This window comes from Miniopterus schreibersii (assembly GCF_964146895.1).
Source record: "Miniopterus schreibersii genome assembly, chromosome: 4".
NCBI lineage: Eukaryota > Metazoa > Chordata > Mammalia > Chiroptera > Miniopteridae > Miniopterus > Miniopterus schreibersii.
In genome coordinates, this window is record NC_138105.1 from 81,312,556 (window position 1) to 81,338,164 (window position 25,609).

The window sequence follows — 25,609 nt, forward strand, 5'->3', positions numbered from 1 at the left end:
ATATTAGTTATAATAATAACAATAAGAATAATAAAAATACTTAGTGCCTGACACATACTAAGCACTCAACACATTTTAATTACTGTCCTAACTGGTATTTTCAGCAGTTATTATTTCCTGTGAGTTACTCAGCACTGCCATTCTCCTTTCCTCATCCCACTTCATATCCTCCATGGTAACCAGCTTCATGGTAGCTAAGCAGGCTTGCCCCTCAAAGTCTTTATTAAGCTTCAAGCCCACTTGATCATGTTAGCTCCGGGCAAGCTGGTCTTTTCCACTTCTCCCGAGGTGCCCTCATCCCTGGGCATAAGCCCAACCTCCCAGAAGGGCACCTCTCAGGTGGCTGGCAGCCAGCTCAAGCTTCTGCTTAGAGACTCCACCTGCACTGCCAGTCCTCTGCTTGCAGCAAGCCCCTCGCTCACCCAGGCCCCAGCTCCAGGAGTAGGAGAGTAAACGCTACCCACCCCCCTGCAAGTGTTTCCTTAATACTTTCTTTTTACCCAAACTGGATCCTGGCAAACAGATATTTTTTTGGTAGGGAAGGGAAAATAATAATAACAAAAACAACTAACACTTACATTATGCCTACTCAAAGGCAGACGCTGTTCTAAGTGCTCTGCATGTACAGTGGTCCACCCTTATCTGTGGGGATATGTTCCAAGATGCCCTGTGGATGTCTGAGACAGGAGTTAGTACTGAAACCTACATATAGGGTGTCCTAAAAAAATGTATACACACTTAGCAGCTGATAGCTCAATTGATGTTTCTTTCTTTTCAGATTTAACTCATTGGAATTAATAATTATTCAAAGTGCATATATATATATTTTTGGGACACCCTGTATACCAAATTTTTTCCTATACATACATATGTAAAATTCATATAACATAAAATTAACCACTTTAAAGTGTACAATTCAGTGACATTTAGTACATTCACAGTGCTGTGCAACTGCCACCACTGTCTAGTTCCCAAACATTTTCAGCAGCCTAAAAGGAAACCCATACCCATTAAGCAGTTGCTCCTCATATCCTTTCCTCCTAACCCCTGGCAACCACCAATCTGCTTTCTGCTTCTATAGATTTACCTATTTTGGATATTTCATATAGATGGAATCATATAATATGTGGCCATTTGTGTCTGGCTTCTTTCACTCAGCATAGTGTTTTCTACATTCATCCATGTTATAGTGTATATCAATGCTTCATTCCTTTTCATGGCTGAGTAATATTCTGTTCTATGGACATACCACACTTGTTTGTCTGGGTGGGGATTTTAAAGGAGCTGTTCCAAGGTTCTAGAAAGTCTATGTCACAAAGGTAGTGCTGTTGACATAAAGGCAGAACTCAGAAATTTCACCCTATTATGGTCAAGAGAAATCCAAAGAAGCCTGCTGTAAGAGAACAGGCTGGCTAGGATCAGGGGCTGAAAACTTAACTGTCCTGTTTAAACTGCTTAGATGAGTGAGAAGGGCTGAGAGGCAGGGAGGGTCACTGGCCACCTGCAGGGCCTTAGAGCATTCATATTCAAAAACACTTAAGAAAACACCGTGCTGCCCAAAGGGAACCTCCCTGGGCCAGCTTCAGTCACTGCTCTATTTGTAACCCCAGCTGGGCATTCTGGAAGACTAGGGCACCAGCTCCAGTTTTGGCATAAAACAACTACTAATGCAAATAAAATAAAACAAAATAAAAGAGTTGGCAAGTTGAATTTCAAGGTCCAACAGAGAGGTGAGTGGGTTCCCAAACTAAATTCAAAATGTTACAGGTGCTATAACCAGTCAAATAAGACTGAATGCTGACTCTGCTACAGATTAAAAACAGCCTTAATACCTGGCTCAGGGACAGTTTTAGAGAATTAGATCTCTATCTCTGATTCAGCTGGCACAGAAATGGCTAATCCTTCACTTCCATAACCCTTACAGGCGGTTTTAACTGCAAAACCTGGAATTGTGGGTGACAGTCTCAGAGGATGAGAGGGTGACTCATGGAACCAGGAGTCTGACAAACAAAAAATGTTGAATTTTTACAAGAAGTTAAAGGGTCCTGTCTTGTAAAGTTGCTTTATCCCATGACATTCCAGAGGAACAAATTTGGAGTGTTAACCAGTATTTAGCCCTGTGGTTCTCCAATTTACAGTCATAAATCGCCTGGGGAGCTTGTTAAAATCACAGATCCCTAGGCTTCACCTCCAGGAAACTGACTTCAGGGGCTCTTTGAGGGCCCAGGAATCTGCATTTCACCAGGCTGCTGGACAGGTGGCCCACAAGTCACACTTCGACAAACCCCAATCTAGCGAATATTCTTCTGGACACTCAATCTGAAGTCATACCTGTGGAATTTTTACAAGAAGTTAAAGAGTCCTGTCTTGTAAAGTTGATTTCTTTATCCCATACATTCCAGGGAAACAAATTTGGAGTGTTAACCACTCTCATTCTACCACTTGTCCAAATCTTTGAGCCCACTTAGAGAATTCTACTAGCCTGAAATAGAGTATCATGTTTATTTTGTTTATTCATTCACTCAGCATTAAGGATATGCTGTCCCTGAAGGCATATCTGTGTATAAGACAGATATGGATCCCACTTCTTATAGAACTTATTCTAGTCAAGAGCATTGGACAGGGGTAAATAATTATTTTTCCATACAGAGAAGCCTGTTAAGATGGAAACATAAAATCTCCATGGTTGGGAAGGATATAAACGTTCATGAGTGTAACTGCCACGTGATGCATCTCCTCAACAATATCCCTGCTGAGCATTTACACACCCAATGTGTGCTTGAATACTTCCAGGGATAGGAAGCTCACTTGCAGAATGAGCCCATTCAAACTTCAGACATTAAATTTTCCTTCCCTGAAATGTTTGCCTTCGGTCCCTGATCTCCTTTACAGGACATGATGGATGAGTTAATCCCTCTTCCCACGGAAAAGCATTAAAATATTTTTAAAAATCCTTTTCACCCTCCTGTTATGGTGACCATCATCCTCTGGGAGCATATCACTGTCTTTTTTTAAAACACAAAGGTGGGATCCAACCAGTCTTTCATCCATTTCTTTATTAAACCCACATGAGCCAGGTACTGTTTTAGGCTCTGGGGATGAAGCTCATAGAAGAGAATAACCCGCCTCCTCACTCCAGATGTTACCTTTCTGCCAACGTCACACTGTGGAGCTATTAACTAAAGGCGGAAGCTCCGCAGACTACAATTTCATAGGGGTCTTCATGAACAAATCATCTTTTCTTACCTCCATTTATCTAAGTTTATTGCTACCTAACGACAGATTCCTCCCCTCTTTTTTTTTTTTAAATATTTATTTATTGATTTCAGAGAGAGGAAAGGAGAGGGAGAAAGAGAGATAGAAACATCAATGATGAGAGAGTCATTGATCGAGCCCGCAACCCGGGCATGTGCCCTGACCGGGAATCGAACCCCGATCACCTGGATCCTAGGTCGATGCTCAACCGCTGAGCCATACCCGGCCGGGCGGCCTCTTTAATTTAAATGATATTCTTCCAACTGCCCAACTTCTTTTTTTTTTAGCTATATGTTCTTTATCCCTTTGACTCTCACCCCTCACATCTTATAAAACTGCTCTCCTGTGTGCGGAGTGCTGAAGCTATTTGTGGCTCAGCTTTATTTTAAAGCAGATATGTCGATGGCATGGAGAGACCATCTCATCTGACCCCCTCCTTTTACACATGATTTCCCCCCATGAGAACGTCTGCCTGGCCTTTTACCTTGCCTATGCCTTTTTTGCTTAATCTTGTGACCTTAGACATCTCAGTACATCTCATCCATTTCCTACAGTGACCTGTAACATGTGCTTCCTGCAGAGCCACAGTGGTAAACAACTCCTGGTGGATTCAGAAGCAACTCAAAGAGGACCCAGAAATGCTCTCTCTAACTCCCCAAAGCAAGGATCCCCACCCAGCACCAGATAGCAGACACACCCTGAGGTTCCTGGATCTAGCCGCAGACCCAGAGTCCCTCTACTGGGCTCTGAGAGCCATTGCACTTTACATAGAAGGAATTAAACTTGTGTCGAATCATTAGCAACACCCAAGAACGTCAGCAAATAAGAATCTAAGATCCCTGTCCCACAAATGACAAAATGGCCCTAGAATTAGAATTTTGGAGATGAAAATAATCTCCAAGACCATCAAAATTCCACCTCGTTGTTATCCAAGTGAAGGAACTGGGGCCCATAAAGTGGGGGTATTAGGGGCTGAGCAGAAATAAGAACCCAGGGCTCCTTATTCCAGGCCCATCATTTCTTCACCACACTTTCAGGTCTAACTGTTCAACCTTAAACCAAGCCCCTGTCACTTAGCTGGTATTCTAGTCCTGGGGTTCCAGGCAACAAACCATAATGGTGAGTGTATCCTAAAAACAAAGCCAGACAAACAAATGCCATCTGGGTGCTCAGGAATCCAGCCATTTGCTGGCTCCTTTCCTTTTAGGGCTGGTTACAAGAGGAATGGCACTAGTGGGATAATATGTTCCTATTTTTTCTCCTAATCCAGGACATCTGTTCCTTCTTTGGGGAATGTGTAATATTTGGGGCTGCTTCTCAACATGTGACCGGCCACCTGTTGCTCATGCCTTTCCAAATTGGCCTCTTGGTTTGAGGCTGGCAACTGGCTTCTCACCCACAACAAAATGCAATATACTAAATTTGAAGAGTCTGGAGTCTCTTAGGAATTAGCAGGTCAAGTCAATGCTCTTAAGCAGAATATACATCATGATACTTCTTCCCCTTGAATGTGATAGCTCTGGTAGACTGTCATGAGCCTTTGAAGAGGAAGAAAGGCTGGAGTTCACCACAGTCTGTCACTTTATTTCACCTCCACTGCCATTCATTCATTCAACACACATTTATTGACCACCTGCTATGTGTCACTCACTGCCGATCATCCACTCATCTGTTCACCTCACAAACATGTACAGAGACTCTGCTGAGAGCAAAGTCCCATGCTGGATGCTGTGGGAGATCCAGCAATGAATAAAGACCAGCTCCTGCCCAGAAGGAGCTGTTAATCTAGTTGGGCTGATAAATCCACAAACTGCTATGATTTAAGGCCATCTGTGCTGAGAGAGATACAAAGAACTATGGATCACCGAGGAGAGAGAAGTCACTCTCAGCTGGCAGGTAAGAATGTTTGCAAAAAGATGTCATATCAGGCATGGACCTTGAGGAATGGGTAGGATTTGAACAGGCAGAAAGTGTGCATAGCCAGTTGAATCCATGTAGCAGCAGAGAGCCAGGAAAACCAGGGGTCCTGGCTGCTGTGTAGGGCACATATGCTGTTGAGGGAGTAAATGGGGGGAGGGGAGAGAGATTCGAATGCTGGTAGGTGTGAAAGGTCTGAGACTTTGTTATTTTCCTGGCCCCCTAGGTTCTGAGGTTTGGCACCCAATCTGCAAACAGGCAGCCCGGGCAGAGAAGAAGTTAAAGGTAAGCAAGCCCAGCTACTTCTTGCCACAGGTTGGAGGCTCTGTGCTTTAGTAGAAAGTCATTCCTTAGTGTGCACACTCCCAAATGTGTGCCTGTGTCCTTGGGTTTCCTTAATGGTAACTCCCACCTCATGGGGCTTTTGGCGGGATTAAGACATTGGATGTGAGAGCACTTGGAAAACTGTACAGCAGTGTCTTAATGTGAGTTTTTAAGTGTTTCTGGGGTGAGGCTGTATCTTAACCATTGCTTACCAAGATGGCAGCCTCTCTGAGGTGCCCCAGCCTCAGGTCATTTATTAATAATTATAGTTAATATTGTCACAGGGATTGAGAATTTGCAGAGGATCTTCACAGCTACTGTCTGATTTGATTTCTTTAACCCCATGGGGCAGGTGGGGCAAGGAATTTTATCTTTGCTTTGCTTGTGAGAAAACCAAGGTCTAAGAGGTGGTGATTTGCCCACAGTGATGCAGCCAGGCAGAAGCACAGCCAGTCTCCAGACACACGCTGGACCAGCAGAGGTCCTGTGTTCCTCTGAATTACTGTGCTCTGACAAGCACCAGGGAGTCCTGTGACTCTGGGTTCTTGATCCAAGAACTGCAAGACAGGGCCCTGTTTCTGGGTCCTTGATGCTGTGGAGGAGATACCTAGAGTGTGTGGTGGGGGGCACTCGATGATCTCCAAGGTGCCCCTACACTCTGGCCTTCAGATATCAATTGGTACCTCGGTGCTGTGTTAAAAGTTCCCTGGTAGAGTCTCAGCCTAAAACACGTGTATAATTTCTGACCAGCTGGTGTAATGTTGTCTCCTTTGCCATCTCATCCATCTAATGTAAGCTTGGGAAAGAGCTGGTTTATTGATATATAATTGTTTTTGAGCCATAAGTTTGTGCTTTTTCTCCTGTTTCTTCTAAGGCCTCTCCCTTTTAAAGTGTAAGAAGACCTAATCATCCTTTTCTTCCTCAATTTCCTCCTCTTTGGTGACATTTCTCAAGTTTCGGCCATCTTCCTACAAACCTGATGCTATTTGCCATATCTGTGTGTCACCTGTATCATTATATACTTAATGTTTTTCTTTTTCTTTAAAGTAACTCACCACTTTTTACTTAACTGAACTTATTTTAAAATAAAACTTTATATCACTAAGTGGAAACCCAGTATTACTTGCTATAAATAGAAGCTAACCATAAAATAAATTTGATGAAAATGAAATAATTCTTAAGAATACATTTTGGAAATTCTAGCTAGATCATGTTTCATGAACTCTCTTTGTTAAAAAAATGGGGAAGGGGGTGTTGGGGAATTAGCAATTGTCAAGACAGTTGTTAAAATGTATTAGCACCAAATTAAGACTTCCTCCTTGATATGAGAGGATTAAAATAGAATTTTCCATTTTACTCTCTCACTCCAGGACTCCGTATTATCAAATGTTCTACCTAAATTCATTTCCCCAGAACCACACTAGTTCACAATCCACAGTTTGGGAAACACTGCTGTACAGCCCCACTTGGAACGCTTTAAGTTGTAGGATGAGAGATCTGAAAGGGAATTTAGCAATCCCTAAAACCAATCCCTGAAATCACGTAGTTCATTAGTAGACGCTGGTTCCTGATCCATTTACTTTTTAAGCACAACATGCTGCCACTCTCTGAGACTGACACAGTGTTGTTCTGCTGCCACCACCATTGTTTAGCGAAAGTTTTTTTTTAAGTTCATCACTTAGGTTGATGTCAGTTGGCAATGGGTATACTATAAACAATCAGTATACTGAGCAATTACATGAAGTTTAACCTACTTTTATATTTTGTATAAGCAAACTACTAAGGAATGAGTACTAAACAATTTTATTCACTTAAAGTAAGTACATTATTGACTGGGATTACCCCAAATAGTTTTATAAGTAACTTCCTATCTAAAAGGCTGATTACAAATATGTAAAAAACAAATGCATATTCAGTCCAACAGCCTGAAGCCCTGTGCATTTCTGATTTCATTCACATTCAGACATTGATTTAAAGGCAGAGAATAAACCCCTCGCCAAGTGGCTCAGTTAGTTAAAACATCCTGTACACCAAAAGGTTGCGGGTTCAGTTCCCGGTCAGGGCACATACCTAGGTTTCAGGTTCGAATTCCCAGTCAGGGCACCTATGGGAGGCAATCAATCGATGTTTCTCTCTCACATTGATGTTTCTCTCTCTCTCTCCCTTTCTCTCTAAAATCAATAAAAATATAAAAATAAATAAAAGGCAGAAAATGAAGAGAAAGTACAGAAATAGCCAGAGAGTGCTTTAATAGTAATGCTAATGGTCCCTGAAGAGCTGTGTTCTTATACCCCATTTCCCCCTTCCCACCAAGTCAGAGGTGCAGCTTCTCACCCCTTCTGTCTTGTCTCTCCCACAGCACAGGCGGACGTCTGAAACTTCCATCTCACCCCCTGGATCCAGCATTGGGTCACCCAACCGAGTTATCTGTGTATGTATTGCTTTTCAGTCACAGTAGGACCTTCTTATTCCCCAGCCTGGAATCTAAAGAAGTTCTAAGGACAAGCCAGAGATAGCTGTCAGGTTTTTATCCAACTGGTATCTACTGTTACCCAGTGTGGCCTGTCATGTGCTAGGCTCTGTGCTAGGTGCTGGGGATACAGTGGGGCACAGGGAGGACATGGTCCCTGCCCTTGGGGAGCACACAGCTTAGTAAACAGAGTTACAGGGATGATATCAAAGTCAGTAGTAGCACGAGAAAGTGCAGCAACAGCAAGAGCCCTCGACGAGCTCTGAAACCAGTGCAATGTGCATCCTTCCCCATCACTTAACTGAGACAAGGGCAAGAGAAAAATTGGGGATCAGAGTACTATTCAGAGTGGGTATTGGATGGGATGTCAACATGGAGATAGAGGCATAAAGGCGGTAGAAGCCATATGAATGTGGAAACATGGCCGTAAAGGATTTGCAAACATAAAGAAGAGTTTCCTATCCATGTGAGAAGTCCAGGGATGAAGTAAACCTTGTGCATGTGTCTGAACTACCAACCCTAGAGGCATCAAACACAGAGATGGTCATCATTGCCAGGGATGTGGCAAAGGGGACAAGAGTTGAGTTAGGTGACCTCAGAGTCCCTTGGATATGTAATTTATTCATTTGTTCACTCAAAAAATGCATGCTGAGTGTCTACTCCACTACATGCTGTGCTCGCACTGGGAGATGGTGGGGAGCTGCACCAACCCGATGCATAACATCGTAATGTAATGAGTACGTAATTCCACGGATGATCAGTCCCAGTTCTGATAAGTGCGAGGAAGAAAAGGTACAGGGTGCTCTGCTGCTGCTGCAGATGAAACAGACAGTCTAGGATCAGCTGGGAGAAGAATATGAGGAAGACACATTTAAGCTCAAACCTGAGAGATAAGCAGAAGATAATGGATGCGGAGGAGGCAGAGCCAGAAAGGACCACAATGATCAGAGGAGGGCACTGACAGTAAGCAAACCTCAGTCTGGCTGACTCCAGACTGTTCCAGCCTTCCTTGAGTCAAGGGAGCCAAGAAGACCACAAATGGGGGGTGGAGGAGTCTAGAGTAGGAAATCCTAATAAGAAGCTCTAGACAAGTCCTCAAACCTGCCAGCCTTTGGTGGGCCCTGCCCACCGTGCCTGATCATTAATTTACTCCAAATCTACATCCAGTTTCCTCCTTGATCACTGGATAATGCCCATTGACGGGACTGTTTCCCTTCTTTTCTTCCTCTGTTCAAATTTTTAAAAGATGTAAGAGTAAACACTGAATGCAAGTTCAATATGCGTCAATACTGCCATGTGGCTCCCACAAAAGACAAGCGACTTTGATCACAGGCTGTATTCATTGAAGATTCCTGTCCAGGACAAGAGAGGTGACTGTCCCCCTGGTGCTATGAATGAGGCCAGACCACAGCAGGATTAATGAGCTTAGTTTCAGGGCCTACACCATGGGAATGTTATTGACCAAAGTGAGCCTGTCTCCAGAAGAGAGTTACCAAGGTATGTGAGCTCAGGATATATAGTGCTGCACCATAATGCCCTTTGGGCCTGGCTGGTCTCTCCTGTGCTACTGAGGAGCCTTGCTAACCTTTGTGAAATAAGTTAGGCCCTGATGATGTTCACCCTGAGGCCTGGAGAAATCTCTTAGAGTTGCCCTTGTGAGAAGTAGCTCAACTACAGATGAACAACAGCAACTGGGGACACCTGCCTTTCTGCCCTCCAGCTGGGGGCTTACACATTGAGATCAGTTACCCCCACATTCTTGAGTAGGCATGTGTCTTCCTTTCTCTCTTCTCCTGCTCTCCCCTTAATGGTGCCTCACCTCCGGTGGCTCTGGGGAATGACTGCACACGTGATGTGAGCCATGTTTTAAGTCAGACCATTCTGAACATGGCTTCCAAACTGAGGGAAGAATCAATCCAACCACCTTTGGGACAGGCAATAACAGGCAGAAAGATAGAGTATTGGTTTAATTTTTGTAAATACTGAGGCTTGGTATTAAAATAGAATTATTAGTGTACCTGGAGGGGACTGGTCCTTTCAAACTTTGCTCCATCCCCCACTGACTACTGCAGTCATCTCCAGGAGAATTGACTTCTACCAGCTCCATGTGGTCGCTTCCTTCCTGGCTAATTATGTTAGGATACCTCTGTCCAATCACTATAAACTCATTTATAACCTGTGAACAAGGCAGCCATAGGAAGAAACATAAATTTACTGTTTCTGAGGTTTGGAATAAAGTTCTGAGATGAATAGTGAGTGATAGGTTGAAACAAGTTTGCAAGATGCCAACAGCTCTCAAGGTCAAGATCTAACATCCCAGAATGAAAGGCAGCAGTTACTTATGCAAGTGGACTCTCCTAATGAGGCTCCCTTTATTCACACTCCCCCAAATTGGTACAGGTGTGGATGTCTGACCCAGGCAGGGTCTGGCATAAATGAGATGGCACACCTCAAAGGGTTTAAGTGAGATAGGTTTTGTGAAGGGAGTGTTTGCATAGGTATGGGCAGGATTAGGGGACACACATCATGCAGCATCCCAGGACTACAAGAGTGGGAAGTAGTCACCACCCTCGCATAAAGGGAAAGGATAGTAAGAGCTTGATCTGTGGAAGAGCAGTCCCAGGCAAGGCAGGTGCAAGGGCGACAAGTAAATAGCTTCTTCACTCACCTCCCACACTGCTGGTGCCCCACTTTGCCCAAACCCAGCTGAAAAACAGGGAGCCTGTGATACAGTCCATGGGGCCTCAGAGCCCAGATCAGAGAAAGGAGGAGTGGATGGTGGGTCTATGGGCAAAGGGGAATGAATAGCACAGTGCCCAAATAGCAGTGGGATGGGACAGGATGGAAAGAGGAAGGGCCTTAAGAAGTGTTTAAAATACCAACGCTTCTAAGGTCTTTATGAAAGTTGCTCTCTCTATAGTAGTCTTGGCCCTGAGACTTGCCTGGCCCCCGAGGCATTGGGAGACATTATGGGGATAATACAGTCTCCTTGGATTCTCTGTCTAGTGGCCTCTCTTAATTTGCATCACCTCAGGACCTTGTGAGCACAGTAGTTGTGGGGAGACAGATCCTGTTAACCAGCAGAAACCAGGTCACAGAAGGAACCTCTGGAGGATGCAGACATGGAAAGAACATGGCTTCAGGAACCATAAGACATGGGCCGTCCCGTGCAAGGGGAAGCTCTCTCCTCATCTGTGTGGTTCTAGAGAACTGCTCAGGCAAAGGCAGGCAGTAGTTAGAGGCTCGGTTCAGTTTGATGTGAGAAGCAGCCTTCTGATGCAGCCCTTTGACAGCTGTAAGTCAGTGAACTCCCTGCCCTGGGGGACTAGGAGAGGCCACTGGAGAGGGCAGGCTCTCAGGTTGGACTGGCTGGGTTTGACATCTGGTTTTGCTGTTTATTAGCTATGTGACCTTGGGCAAGTCCATTGATCTCTCTGTGCCTGTTTCCTTATTCAGAAGTGCGAATAATATTAGACCCTACTATTAGAGCTGTGAGTTGTATGGAGTAACTGAGTTAATCCACATAAGGGACTTAGAACAGTGTCTGGTTCATAATAAGTGCTCACCAAACATCAGCCAGTGTTTTCTATCGTGATTATTTCTGCCTTTACCATCTTCATCATCCTCAAGGATGCTGTGAATGGGGTGTCTCTCTCTGTGGGATCAGAAGGCAGCCAGCACCCTGACATGTCACAGAGACGTCATGACATTTGAAGGAGATGAATCCTGTAAGCACGGGGCCTCACCCATCCTGGGCCCGCCATCAGCATTAGCCCTGTGGAATGGATGGCCTCTAAGACCCGTCTTATTCTAACATTCTGCGAGTCTTCCATCCTAAAGTTTGGTTTTTAGTGGAAACCAGAGAAGCTCGTCCTCCCTGTGTCTCTCTCCTTTCTCTCTTATCTTTCTGCTCCTTTCCTGTCCATTTCCTCCTTCCCTAGGCTAAAGTGGATAATGAGATCCTTAATTACAAAGACCTGGCAGCTCTCCCCAAGGTTAAGTCCATCTACGAGATACAACGCCCCGACCTCATTTCCTACGAGCCTCATTCCAGATACACGTCTGATGAGATGCTGGAGAGATGTGGCTATGGAGAGGTATGGCATCTTGTCCCTCTCTCTGGGGCTGTTGGAGGAGAGCAGGGCCCACGGGGTCCCCAGTCCCCTCCATCACAGACACTTTGCCCTCCAGTGTTGGCACCCAAGACTCTTTTAAACTGTAATTTACAGTCAACATTTTAAAACCAGGTGATTTCATCCAAAAATCTGGCTTTACTTGGAAAATTAGAGCTGAAGACACTACACCAGTATTTCTACCATCTAGAGATGGGGAGCAATGCCCTGCTATAGACTGGACATGGGCTTCCAGTTCTCCTGAGTCCCCAACACTCCCTGAGAACCCCAACATTGAAGCCGAGAACCTGTAACTACTTATCATTTGAACTATATTGTTTTCCTTACAGTGGAGAAATTTTTATACACAGCCATGGCTCTCCTCCCCTGCCATGCTTAATGGCCATTTGGGTTTATAATCCCTAGTTAGTAGGTTCTCTGGTTTTTGGCCTTAAGTCCCTGTGCAAGAGAAGAACTCTTATAAAAACTCAGCATCAGATGAATTTTGAAATAATTAAATGGTTCCTGGACAAGAGAAAGTGTTCTCTGGAGAAGGCAGGGTGGCCACTACCCTGGAGGTCCTGGTGGTCAATATCCCAGGAGATTTCTAACTTCATTGCACACTCCTGAGCTGTCATTTGGAGCAGAAGCATCCTGGCCTGGAAGCCACAGACTCGAGTTCTTGTCCCTGTTCCACCACCGTCCCCTTCCTCTCTAAAGGGATTGGATTCCATTTGGTTTGAGAGCCCGGTGCTGAGACTTTCTGGGTTCTGGTCCCTGAAATGGACCAGGAAAAGGGGACCAAGTATTTGGTAGAAGCTGATTCTCCTGAGAACAGAGATGGCACACTAGGGCCCACAAACCACACCCAGCCCTGAAAATTTTTTTTTCACTCGCAAAATATCTTTTAAATTAGTTGTAATATCTTGTAAATTAGTTTTCAACATTTAAACATTGGGAGATTTCACATAAGATTTTGCCTGCCTGACTTGTCTTGGAAACTTAAGAAGCTGTGTTAACGCTGGGCAGACATCCCAGCCTGGCCCTGATGTGCTGGGCCTGAGCAGCCCCCCTTGGATGGGACGTTCCATTCTCCAGCTCGTCACACCACCCACTGGCCCAACTCCCATACTGATGGCACCAGCCTGGCCCTTGCTTGGCCCTACCTTTGGATCCCTTACCCTGGGCTCTGTCCTTATGAACTACAGAGGGGTCATGAACTGGTAAAGCGACAAGGAGGAGTCATGAAATGACCGTGAGCTTGCAGTGGAGAAGCCTGGGTCCAAGTGAAGACCCTGCCATTTCTTCCCTGAGAGGCCCCGAGCCATCCTGTCCTTTCTCTGGGCCTTGGGGTTCCCATGTGCAAAAGGAAAGCATAATCTCAAGGTTTTCTACTACCTGTGAGAACTGCTAATATCCCAGGCCTCTAAGTGAGGATGTTATCTGGACAGGGATGCCAGGGGGCAGCGGAGGCCCTCTCTTTGCTGAACTATTTAACTGCTCTCTGTCCCTCTCTCTTGCTCTCTTCTCTCTCCTTCCATGACTGCCTTCAAACTCTTCGCTGCTAAGTCGCTGGGAACATTATCTCCCTACTCCCAGGTAATTAAGATGGTTTGGGAAGACCTTTTATATAATTGTGTCCCTTTATGTTGAACAAACAGGCCTCTGATTTTACCCCTCCCCAGGCCTCCAAGGGGCCCGGGCCCTTGAACAAACCAGGGAAATGATAGGGAGATAGGAGCATGACCTGGAGGAACATGTGGTGGCATAAAGGGTAGAAATGTTTGGGGGGCAGGGAGACCTGATGTATCCTTTCTACCCAGAGAAGACCTCCCTGATGCTTCTGTGATCCTTGGCCAGGATTCCAGGGACCTGACTCTCAGGTTCCATTCAAGGGCCTGTGAGTGATAGGTGAAGGCCCTGAAAAGTCTCTGCACCCTTCTTTGAGCTGTATGTGTAACCCAGGGAGGGGGGGTCTCTGTATTCAGAAGGGCAGCACTACACTTCAGCCCCTAGAATCCTGGATTTTCTGTCTCTCCCCTACCTGCCTCCTAGACCCTTGGGCCATAGGCCCATCTAGTTGCTGACCTTGCTCACAGCCCCACTTCCTCCCTCAGGACATCTACGAAAACCTGGACCTCCGGCAGAGACGGGCCTCCAGCCCAGGATACATCGATTCCCCAACCTATAGCCGGCAGGGCATGTCCCCAACCTTCTCCCGTTCGCCTCACCACTACTACCGCTCTGGTAAGGAAGGGGAAAGCCCCCAAAGGGACAGGAAGAGCCAGGGGAACAACATAGTGGCCTGATGTCCCCAGATGCAGAGGCAGAACAGGGCTTTCCTGAGATCTCTGTCCAGCAGGGCTTCTGCAGGCCTGTGGCCACGCAGGTGACTGGCTGGGCCTCCCTGAGTCCCTGCAGATGCCCTTGGCAGGGGAGCAGAGAGAAGCTGTGGGGAAATGGGTGGTAAGCTGCTAGGAAAGGGACGTGGCGGCAGCCCAAGGCCCTGGCTGGAAGAGACACTTTAGTGCTCATCCTTAGGCCCCTCCACCCAGAGGACCAGAAATGGGCTGTGGCCTGGCCTTTACTCAATGGCCCAGCCCCAACCAGGCCAGTCAGGTAGTTGACAGCCAGCTCTGAAGTTAGGGGTGAAGCCAGCAGAGCAATTAAGGGAGAGGCAGGATGGGGAGGGTGGGGTGAAAATACCTTCCTGAAGCTTGGTGGAGTGGGTTCTTACAACCCACAAAACCTGACTTCGGGGTGAAGCAAGAAAATGGGGTCAAGCCTGTTTCTGCAGACACAGTGCATGAGTGCACAGCCGCCTCCCCACTGTCCCTGCTGTCATCACTTCACTGCTGCCTTGACTGCCACCGCGCTAATGCTTGTTTTCTCTGCCTCTGTTCTCTCTGGGACCACTGCCTGCGTGCTCCAGGGCCCGAGAGTGGCCGGAGCTCTCCATACCATAGCCAGTTAGATGTGAGGTCCTCCACTCCGACCTCTTACCAGGCTCCCAAGCACTTTCACATCCCAGGTAGGCTGCCAGCCCGGAATTCCCAGCATGGATGAATGCATGCTTCATGGGGTCACTGGGCACCCTGCACCGGCACCGAGGAGAAGCCGGCTCCCAGGGACCCTCGCTAACCAGTCACCTGAACTAACCCACCTTCTCTCCCTGATACACCGATAGTCTTTAGCCCACTCACTTGACAGAATCAGCCTTGGTCGGGACCACTAGGAAGAAGCCCAGGGAAGTGCTTTGAATGTCTAGGGGTCGTGATGGGACACAGCAGTAATCAGGCTGAAAGTCGGGCTTTTGCATCAAAACTCCTGGGATTAAATCTTGATCCTGCTGTTTATATATAAGCTGGTGACCTCAGGCCAGTTACTTAGCTTCTCTGAGCCTCTGTTATTCCTTCTGTACAGCCAGGCACTGTTCTGAACCCTGAGGTTGCAACTGTGCTTAAACCAGCCCAGATCCTGCCTTCATGGTGTTTATGCTCTAATGTGGGGAGAGACATAAATGAGTCAACAAATGAGTAAAAGGATAATTTCAGGTAATGGTAGGTGCTGTAAAGATAATAAAATAGGATATGCGATAGAGTGATTGGGGTCGGGGAGGCTGGACTCGGTGAGGTGGTCAGGAAGGGCTTCTTAGAGGTGGTGATATTGAAGCCAAAAGATGAGAAGGAATCATCCTTGTTAAGATCCCAGAGAAACACATCCTGGCAGAGTGAACAGCAAGTACAAAGGTCTTGAAACAGGCCAGTGTAGCTAGAGGTTGCGAGCATGAGGGACAGTGATAGGTGACCTTGTAGATGTGACTTGGACAAGATCTCACTCTGAGTTACAGCAGAGCTGGACTAGACTATGTTCCCAACTCTGAGCTCAGGTTTTCACTCCCCATTCATGTTTCCCCAGGAGCTCATCCTGTTCTTTCATCTACACCTTTCTCACCTGCCCCAGAAAGTTCCCAGCCTGTCTGTTTGAGGAAGTGGGAGGAGATAACACTGAACCATGGCTGCAGCACTCTGGGCACTTGCACATGGAATGAGGCGTGGCTGCTGGGTGGAGGAGTGGATAACTTCCTGCATGGGGTCCTGCTGAGCACTTGCCTACCTTTTGCCTGCATACCCACCATTCAGGCCCCAGGTCCCTTCCTCAGCACCATTTGAATCCACCCATTCCTCTCCCCTCACCTTTCTTTGAACCTGATGGTATGAGGTTGGAAGTTCAGCTTTGGAAGAGGAAACCCACCAGGGAAAAGATGGTGGACCCTTGGAAAAACCTGCTGACCATCTCTCTCTTCTGAGATCAACTGACCAACTGCTGTCTCCTTTTCTCCTGTCTCTCCTTCTCTCCTCCCTACTGTCCCTTCTGGGTCTGTCTGGCAGCTGGAGAAAGTAACATCTACCGGAAACCCCCGATCTACAAACGGCATGGTATGGTCGGAAGCAAGCGGGCATGGCCAGGCAAGGGGTGTGGGGCAATTAACATCTGTGCAGATGGCTCTGCATGGGTTACCAGGAGAGGCACATGCAAGGCTGCACCTCAGTCCTTCTTGTTGACTGCCCTCCCCCAATCACTCAGGTGACACTGGAGAAGAGTTTGGTGACATTTTGAAAGAGCAAGGAAGGCCTCATATCCCCTAAATCCTTTGCCACCATCTCCTCAACTCCCCCTTCCCTACTGTCTGGCGTCCTGAATTCCATGGTCAGAGCGACCCTTGTCAGTGTTCCCTGGGAGAGGAGCTCTTGGGGCACTGATACTCAGTCATTTATCACTGAGACCTGACAGTCCCAGTTACTGAGCCTCAGTTGAATAAGCACATCTCTTAGTTGAGGGTGTGGAGGCGCAGCTGCCACCCTGTCACCCTCATGTGCCTACGGGTCTAGCTGGATAACAGAGTTGGTGGAGCATGGAGCTGGCAAAAGCAGCCCTGTGCAGGAATCTGAACTCACTGAGCTGGTGGAAGGGGCGGTACAAATATAAACAGTGGCTCTGGGTACTTAAGACCTGATCATTTAGACAAACATCCTCGATTTTGGAGGGGGCTGGGCTGGGGTCCAGAGGAGTCTGTGAGCTTGTGCACACCTATGTGTGGCTGCAGAGGACACACTATGTGCCCCAAGTGGCCACAGAAAGTCACCAACCCTGACAAAGTTAGTTTGATTTCATATCCAGATAAGGCCCCCAGATCCCAAACCCTTCAGGACTGTGTGGAATTTTGCAGATGGCTTTGGGAGGCAGCACCAAAGCAGGGAGCCTGGGTGGAGGTGGACTGAGTGGGTAGAGGAAGGAAGAAAGGGGCCGAATGAGATTGGCTGGGGCGAGGGCCCACATCACCAGGCAATAGAAAGCTTTGGGAGCAAGTGCTGCTGGGGAGGGGCACAGCCTGGAGCTGGCTGAGGGCCATCCTGGGACACTCTGCTGCCCTGGCTGCCCGGAGTGTAGACTTTGTCCCTATAGCTTCTCTCCTGGGGAACTATCCTGAAGCTGCGCTCATTTCCCCAGCCCTCTCTCCACCCTAATCAGCCTCTTGCCAGTCTTTGGAACGTGCTAAAGTCACTGCCCCACAAGGTTTTGTGCCTGTAATAGTTTTGATGGTCACCCCATGTAGGAATTCACATAGAAGCTTGAAGCTGGTTGGTACCTGAGCCAAAAGACCAATTCTGATGCTCACAGATGAGGAAACTGAGGCAGACAGAGGAAGGATTTTCCCAGTGTTACAATTGAGTTAAGTGGCAGAGCTGGGAGCAGAACCTAGCATTACTCACTCCCTGTCCAGTGCTCCTTCCTTTGGGTCATATCATCTCCCCAAGAAGGACTTGGCATTTCAGAATGAGAAAGTTGACCTGACTCAACATGCAGCACGGCCTGCTTTCCGATTCCCACTCTAGATGTAGCTCAAATCCACAACAAGGCTGGCTTCTAGAAGGTGAGGGCAAGGGCTCACCTGGGACATGTCTAATCTTGGAGGAGCCACAGCATTAGTATTCACTTAGAAGCACACCTGGGAGTCCGTGGAATGTGGTAGAACGATCCCTGAGTTGGGGGTCTGATCCACTTCTGGTCTAACTTGCTGTGTGGTCCTGAGCAAGCACCTTCCCCTCTCTGGTTTTCAGATTCCTAAGTGTCAAATGCAGCCTTGGCCTCAGTGCTTTTCCAGCTCCAATGCTCCATGTCCCAAATCCTGGCCTCAAAGTGGCCTCACTGCTCTGGGCTGGAGCCTGGCTGAGACATGGGAAAGAGTATATAGGACACTGGTCTAGAATACTCTGCCTCCCTGAAGCTCTCTCTCTTTGGGGCCTTTGCAGGTGATTTGTCGACAGCAACCAAGAGTAAAACAAGTGAAGACATCAGCCAGGCCTCCAAGTATAGTCCAGCCTACTCGCCAGACCCCTACTATGCTTCAGAGTCTGAGTATTGGACCTACCATGGGTCCCCCAAAGGTAGTGTGCCCCACAGGGGAGCCAGGGCCAGAGCCCTGTCACCTACACCAGGTACACAGGGGCCAGGATAGTCACCCACTCCTTCACATGATCATTCACTTATTCATTCTGCAGACATGTATTGAGGGTCAGCGATGGACTCTAGGGAGACATGGGGGAGCAAACTAGGCCATGTCCTTGCCCTTGTGGAGAAGACACAGGTCCTAACTAGAGGGGCAGGTGATATACAGGAGGTAAGAAAGCTGATGACAGGGGCATGCTGTCCAGCCTAGAAGATGACAGAAGCTTCTCAGATGCAGAGGCTCTGCTGCTATGGGAAGGGTGAGGAAGAGGCAAGCCAACAGCGTGTAGAAACACATCTGCAAAGACCCAAGATGGGAGGTTGGGTTCCATGGGGGAAAGAAAAGGCTGTCAGCTTAGCCTTGAGCTCAGAGTGAAGTGGGGGGAGTGATGAGGGGCCAGACCCCACTGGGCATTGTGAGTTTTGGTCTTTATCCTGAACAATAGGAAGGCACTAAGAGTGACAAATGATCAGATTTGTGTGTGTGAGAGACTTTGGCTGTAGGGTGGAGAGAGGTTTGGAGGACTGAAGAGAGGATGTAGGCAGGCGGGAGGCTCTTGTGGGCACCCTAGCGAAGGGGCTTAGTGGTCTTCAATGTGCAACCCCAACCAGTCTCGCACCCCAAGCTGTTTCCTTCAAGTTTGGGGAGGAATTTTCATCAAGTGCCTTTTTGATTTAATACACACCTTTTACTAACTGAAGCAAAGCTTCTGAGGAGCTGAGATGACCCTCTGCCCCACCGTCAAAGACATTTCCATATCGAAAGGAGATAAGACACCAGCACAGCTATGACCCAAAGTGGACAGTGACCAATGTCCTAAGAAATAAGTGTTCAGAGGCTGTATAGTCAGGAAAGACACAGCCAGCAGGCTTTGGGGGAGGGAGGAATCTTAGATGAAACTGTTTCAATTACAAAAATACAAACAAACAAAAAAAACAACCCCAAATGTCTTAGGCCAAATTAGGGATTTCCTGGGCCATGTGACTGAAAGTTTTTGTGTGGCACAGCTGGATCTGGATGTGAATGAATGTCATCAGGACTTGTCCTGTCCCTGAGTTAGGTGGCTCCATTCTCAGGCTGACTCTGCCCATGTCATAGCACAGGGAGCTCCAGCAAGACCAGGCTTACCTCCTCCCCTGGGCAGAAAGAGGACTTCTCTCTCCCACCAGCATCAGGCAGAGTCCCAACACTGAGGCTTATGAGCTCTGTTTGGGCAGTCAGCTTCACGTGTACCTCACAGCTCAAGAATGGGAGGGATGCTGGGCATCTCCATACAGGGAGGCCATGGTGAGTAGCAGTTCACAAGTGTACTTGTTCAGGGTCACTCAGCTAGAAAGTGGTGGCGCATAAAGGAAACCCCCACCTGTCTAGGCTCTATTGCCCCTTGAGCAGGCTGAGTGGGGAGCACACGCCGGAGCTAATCCTAGCTGTCCTTTGGCAGTGCCCCGTGCCAGAAGGTTCTCGTCTGGAGGAGAGGAGGATGATTTTGACCGCAGCATGCACAAGGTGAGCAGGCCACACCACTGAACAAGATGATTGAACAGTATGTTACTAAGGATTTTTTCACTTGCGAGTAACAGAAACCAAACTCAAAGTCATTTTTTGATGGAATAAAGAAATGGCATAACTGAAAAGCCAAATGGTAGGATTAGCTTCAGTTATAACTAGATCCAGCTGCTCAAAATATTATCATGGGGAAATTGTCTCTCTGCTCTTGTGCCAGCTTGCCTCTACCTTGGCCTCATGCTCAGGCAGGTTCTTCTCATGTAGTGGCATGTGGGTGCTAGCAACTCTCATGCATTGCTGGTGGGAATGGAAAGTGGTGCCACTATTGTAGAATTACCATGTGAACCAGCAATTTCACCTCTAGATATATACCCAGAAGAACTGAAAACTGGTACTCAAATATATGTACACACATGTTTATAACAGCACTATTCACAACCGCCAAAAGGTGGAAGCAACTCAAATGTCCATCAGCTCATGGATGGATTAAAAAATGTGGTATATCCATGCAATGGAATTTTATTCAGCCATAAAAAGGAATGAAGTACTGATACATGCCATGATGTTGATAAACCTCAAAAAAACCCATTATGCTTAGTGAAAGAAACCAGACACAAAAGCCTACATATTGTACAATCTCGTTTACATGAAATATCCAGAACAGGTAAATCCATAAAAACAGAACATAGATTGATGATTACCAGGGATTGGGAGGAGAGGGAAATAGAGTGACTGCTTAATGGGTACAGGGTCTTTTTAGGGAGTGATATAAATGTTTTCTAACTAGATAGAGGTTGTGGTTGTACTAAATGCCACTACACTGTTCACTTTAAAATGGTTAAGTTTATATTATGTGAATTTCACCTCTCTAAAAAATTTTTTTAAAAAAAGATGGGCGCCAGTAGCTCCAACGAGAGTCCCAGAGAAGGCTCTCACTGGCCCAGCTGGAGCCATCGGCCCATCACTGAACCAATCACTATGGCCAGGGCAATGCAGTCCTGTCATTGGCCAGACTTGTTTTTAAGCCCATCAACAGAGTCCCACCCAGGCCACAGGACCACAGGACTTTGAGATGAAGTCCCAAAAGAAAATATGGATGCTGCAAGGATGGAGGGACACTGGGAAGGCAAAAATGACAACAGTTCACTATAGAGAGTCTAATCACTCAGCTGTTTTCAAGCCTGTTCTATCTCAGTGTTTCTAGCTTCCTTCTAACTTCATATTGCTTCTCCCCTGACTCCCAGCTCCAGAGCGGAATTGGCCGGCTGATTCTGAAAGAGGAGATGAAGGCCCGGTCCAGCTCCTATGCAGATCCCTGGACCCCACCCAGGAGCTCCACCAGCAGCCGGGAGGCTCTACACACAGCTGGCTATGACATGTCCCTCAATGGCTGTAAGTGCTGCTCTGGAGGCCTGCCAGTGGGGGCTTTTTCCCCCTGCTCCATCAATGAATTTGAACTCCTATAGTCTCACCTGGTTCTAGAATACAGACTTTGCAAGGGGCTGTGTGGGGCACTAAGTAAGACCATGCTCTGCCCTGAGCAGTCACTTCTGCTTCTTGGGGTATCTAAAGCAATGACTTTCAACCAAGTTCAATCTAAACAAAAACATCTTCTAATCATCTGAATGGCTCAAAGATGTAAGGGGCTACCTCTTGATGTAGTGAGCAGCCTATCACTGGAGGTAAACAAGCAGAGAATTGGTTCAAGCACTTTGCCCTAAGTGTCCCTCACTGTAATACCATCCCTGTTCCTGGACACACACATGCTCTGTCTGCCTCCTCTCTTTCTTACCCCTGTGGGAGTCAGTCCTGCCAGGAAATCCTGTCTCAAGTCAATACTTGATAGATACCTAGATACCTTGTCAAGAATAATCATCTTGATATACTTGTGAATACTTAATGTGAATACTTGTGAATACAGGTCAATGCTTGATGGATAGTAACCTAATCAAGGATAATCACCCTGCCTCTAGATGAGATTAAAGATGTTGGTGGTAATGATGATAAAGCCAGTTTTATTCAGTGTTTTGTATGTGTCAGGCACTGTGCTAGTACCTTTCTGTATTATGCCATATATTCTTTACAATCACCCTATAAAGGAGACACTCCCTCCCCATTTTACAGATGAGAAAACTGAAGCATGATTAGGTAACTTGTAGAAGTTATGTATCTACTAATGGCAGAGCCAGGATAGTTCCCTATTTGACCACTGAGGGGCACTGTTTTTAACCCCTGCCTGTGGGCACCACCAATACTGCTCAAAATTCAACTCCATTCAATGGCGTCTGCGCAGCAAATATCACAGAGCACCTGCTACGCACCAGGTGCTGGGCTAGGAGCTGGGGGGGGGGGGGGGAGAGGATGGGGTACAAGTACAATTGGAAACTGACCAGTGGGAAAGGAGGTAGTGAATGAGGTCCCTCCTCCCCTCCAGCCAGGGCGCCCCAGGTATGGGAGTTATGTCTGTTTGCCCCATGAACTGTCCACTATGTCTCTGAACACTGATCTCTGGCTTTTCTCTCTTGCAGCCCCTCGGTCCCACTACCTGGCTGACAGTGGTATGTTCTGCCCATCCTGCCTCTATCCCATGGTATCCTGTGAGGGCCAGAGCTGAGTCAGCTGCAGATTCCCCATAGCTGTGATGTCCCAACACAGTGCTCCTCTCAAATAGTCCACCCCATTGTATTTGTCAGCTGGTGGGCTTCAATTTTTGGTTCCAGAACCAGGGTTGACATGCCTAATAGCTCCCAGAGGGAGAGAAAGAGTATGCACCTCTCCCACCCATGTGAGCGCTTGCCTGTCTGGGTTCTGAGCTCACCACCAATTCCAGGGCCTTTGTCCAGAGCCACCCTGTGTCAGGACAGGAGTCCATCATAAGAGGCTAGATGTGTGCAGGACAAGGCCAGAAGACCATGTGAGTGGGTGCTTCGGGTGGGCCTAGAATTCTGCCAGGGTGAGATCCCTTAAGATGGTTAACTGCAAGCCTGGAGAGCAGTGGAAGGGGCTGTTGGCCTCTGGCTATGGCCTCTTTGCCCCAGGGTTGGGGAGTAATATTGGCCATTTGCAGCCAAATGAGCTCAGGGAGAGGGGTCCCCGGCTTGGCCCCCTAGTAATTGTTTTGCTTCTTCTTTTCAGATCCCCTCATCTCCAAGTCTGCCTCCCTGCCTGCCTACAGAAGAAATGGGCTGCACAGGGTAAGAGAGGATATGCAGGGACATTGCCCCCACGATGATGGCAAGTCCAGCACTAGCTCATTGCTGTGGTGCTTATGGTGATTCCTTAGGGACGGAATCTGAACAAAGGCCTTGGGGCTAGAGGAGGATTAACTGAAGGAACCCAAAGGCAATGATTGCTCTCCTCCCAGTGAGCCCTATGTGAAAAGGAGTCCTCGTGGGCAAAGCTGGCGAATGCCTGGCACTGTGCTGAGCACTTTACGAGCAATAACTCGTTTACCCTGTGAGGTGGTTACTATGGAGGCATGGAGGGGTGGGGTGACTTGCTCAGGCTCTCACACCCAGTAAGTGTAGGGCTAAGAGTCAAGCCCATGGCCCGCACCTGACCGCCTGCTCCACTTGCCTGACATGCCTTGGAGCCCTCTGAGCTCTTTGATGGCCTGCAACATAAAACCTTCACAGGATCAGTGAGTTGGTTTAAGGACCTAAAGGGAATAAAAAATATATCTTGTTAGCAAGAGGGGAGGCTGTGTGACTGGACAGGTGATGGGGGAAAGCAGGGATATTGAGATAGATGTTTATTAACTGAGCACCTACTAAGTGCCAGGCACTGTTCTAGGTGCTGGGGGTCCTGTAGTGAATAAAGTTGCTGCTCCCAGGGAGCTTGAGTTCTAGCTGGGGAGACAGACAACCAGCAAGTAAAGGTAGGATTTGCAGTCAAGCGATCATAAGTGCTAAGATGGAACTCAGACATGGGGGTAGGGAGAGAAGGCAGCCAGAGAGGGATGGATTTAAGCCAGGCCTGGGGGCACAGAGGGACCTCACTGCTTGAAGACCAGCAAGAGCCATCCAGATAGAAGAAAGCACAGTGTCAGAGGCCCTGGGAGGGGAGGACACGGGGCTGGCATGGAGTGAGCATGGAAATGAAACCCAACAGGGATGTCAGTAGAGCCTTGCACGCTGGTAAGGACTTCAGAGGGTTCCCAGTAACTGTGCTGTGTGACCTGACTCAGAATTGTAAAGGGATCCCTCCACTGCTGTGTGGACCAGAGACTACAGAAGAGCAGAAGTAGAAGCCATAGACCCCTTAGACTATTTCAGGGTCAAGCATATGAAAGGGATCTGAGCTGTACCAGAGACTGACAGCTGCTGTTAATCAACCTGTCCTGCTGAAGGACACACAGGCCTGTCTTCTACAAGCTCGGAGCCTGGACATTCATTCACATGACAGTTATTTATTAAAAAGTATTTTATATACCCCAGGCACCACTCCAAGTGCATGGAATACATCAGTGACCAAGCCAGACAAAAACCCATTCCCCTGGAGCTTCCATTCTTAGGAGAAACAGAAAGTAGGTAGTAAATAGTAAACAAGTCGAATTATATAGAATGTAGAAGGTAATAAGTTCAGTGGGGAAAAGGGGGGAATGTTGAGCAGGATAAGGCAGATTGGGTATTTGAGGAGAGGGCAACTTGCATTTTTAAATAGGGTTGCCAGTGCAGAGCTCATGAAAGAAAGCAGGAGATGTAATTCACCAATAAATGAATATTTATTGAGTGCTTATTATGTGCTGGGCCTGGGCACTAGGGATATGGCAATGAGTTAAATTAGCCCAACTTGAGACTGAGGCTTCTGCGAGGGCACCATGTCCCACATACCCTGGTCCATTTTCTGGACATAGGTGAGTACTTCGGGGAGGCAGAGGTGAGCTTGCCTCAGGCCAGCAATGGCTCTGTCTCCCCTGTAGACACCCAGCGCAGACCTCTTCCACTACGACAGCATGAATGCCGTCAACTGGGGCATGCGAGGTGAGTGCCGGCCTCCCCTGGAGCTCATAGGGACTTCGGATGCACTGCTCATAGATGTCGCATGACCCTCAACAAAAGATTGCTACAGACTCGGGCCCCAAGCTGGGCTCTGTCCAAACCCCAAGTTCCCACTCCCTTTCACTTCCCAGTCCCTCCCTTTTCCACTCCTCACCCCTCATCCTCTCCAGTCCCTGGCCTTGGGTGACCTCCAGGCCATCTGTCCCATCTGGATTCCCGGAGCCAGCCCAAAGTACTGTTGTCCCAGTACTGCTGAGCTGGAGTTGCTGCCAGCTGTGGGTGCAGGGAAACACTCAGAGCCAAATGCATGTTGTTCCCAGCAAAAATTCCATGAGCTGTGGGCAGTCTGCCATGAGGCTATCCCACCAGCCTCTACCAGCTCCTACATGCAGACTCAGGCAGGAGGGCAGCTCATATAAAATCTTAGAGGATCCCCCCAGAAGATGGAGGGTCTTGCCCTGTGCTTTAGACTCATCTTATTTCTCTTCTAAATATCTCAAAAGTCATTTCCCCC

At 47.5% G+C, this 25,609-nt stretch overlaps 1 protein-coding gene across 1 annotated transcript in view; it reads left to right on the forward strand.

Moving 5' to 3' along the window:
* The window catches only part of ABLIM3 (actin binding LIM protein family member 3), a 101,131-nt gene that overhangs the window by 69,974 nt on the left and 5,548 nt on the right, over positions 1-25,609 (forward strand). The window contains 13 exon segments of the mRNA XM_081135333.1: positions 5,399-5,457; positions 7,856-7,927; positions 11,908-12,063; positions 13,648-13,677; positions 14,196-14,325; positions 15,011-15,109; positions 16,470-16,517; positions 18,393-18,527; positions 20,031-20,095; positions 21,340-21,487; positions 22,624-22,653; positions 23,231-23,289; positions 25,017-25,081. Of these exon segments, the coding sequence (XP_080991459.1) occupies positions 5,399-5,457; positions 7,856-7,927; positions 11,908-12,063; positions 13,648-13,677; positions 14,196-14,325; positions 15,011-15,109; positions 16,470-16,517; positions 18,393-18,527; positions 20,031-20,095; positions 21,340-21,487; positions 22,624-22,653; positions 23,231-23,289; positions 25,017-25,081 (1,096 nt within the window).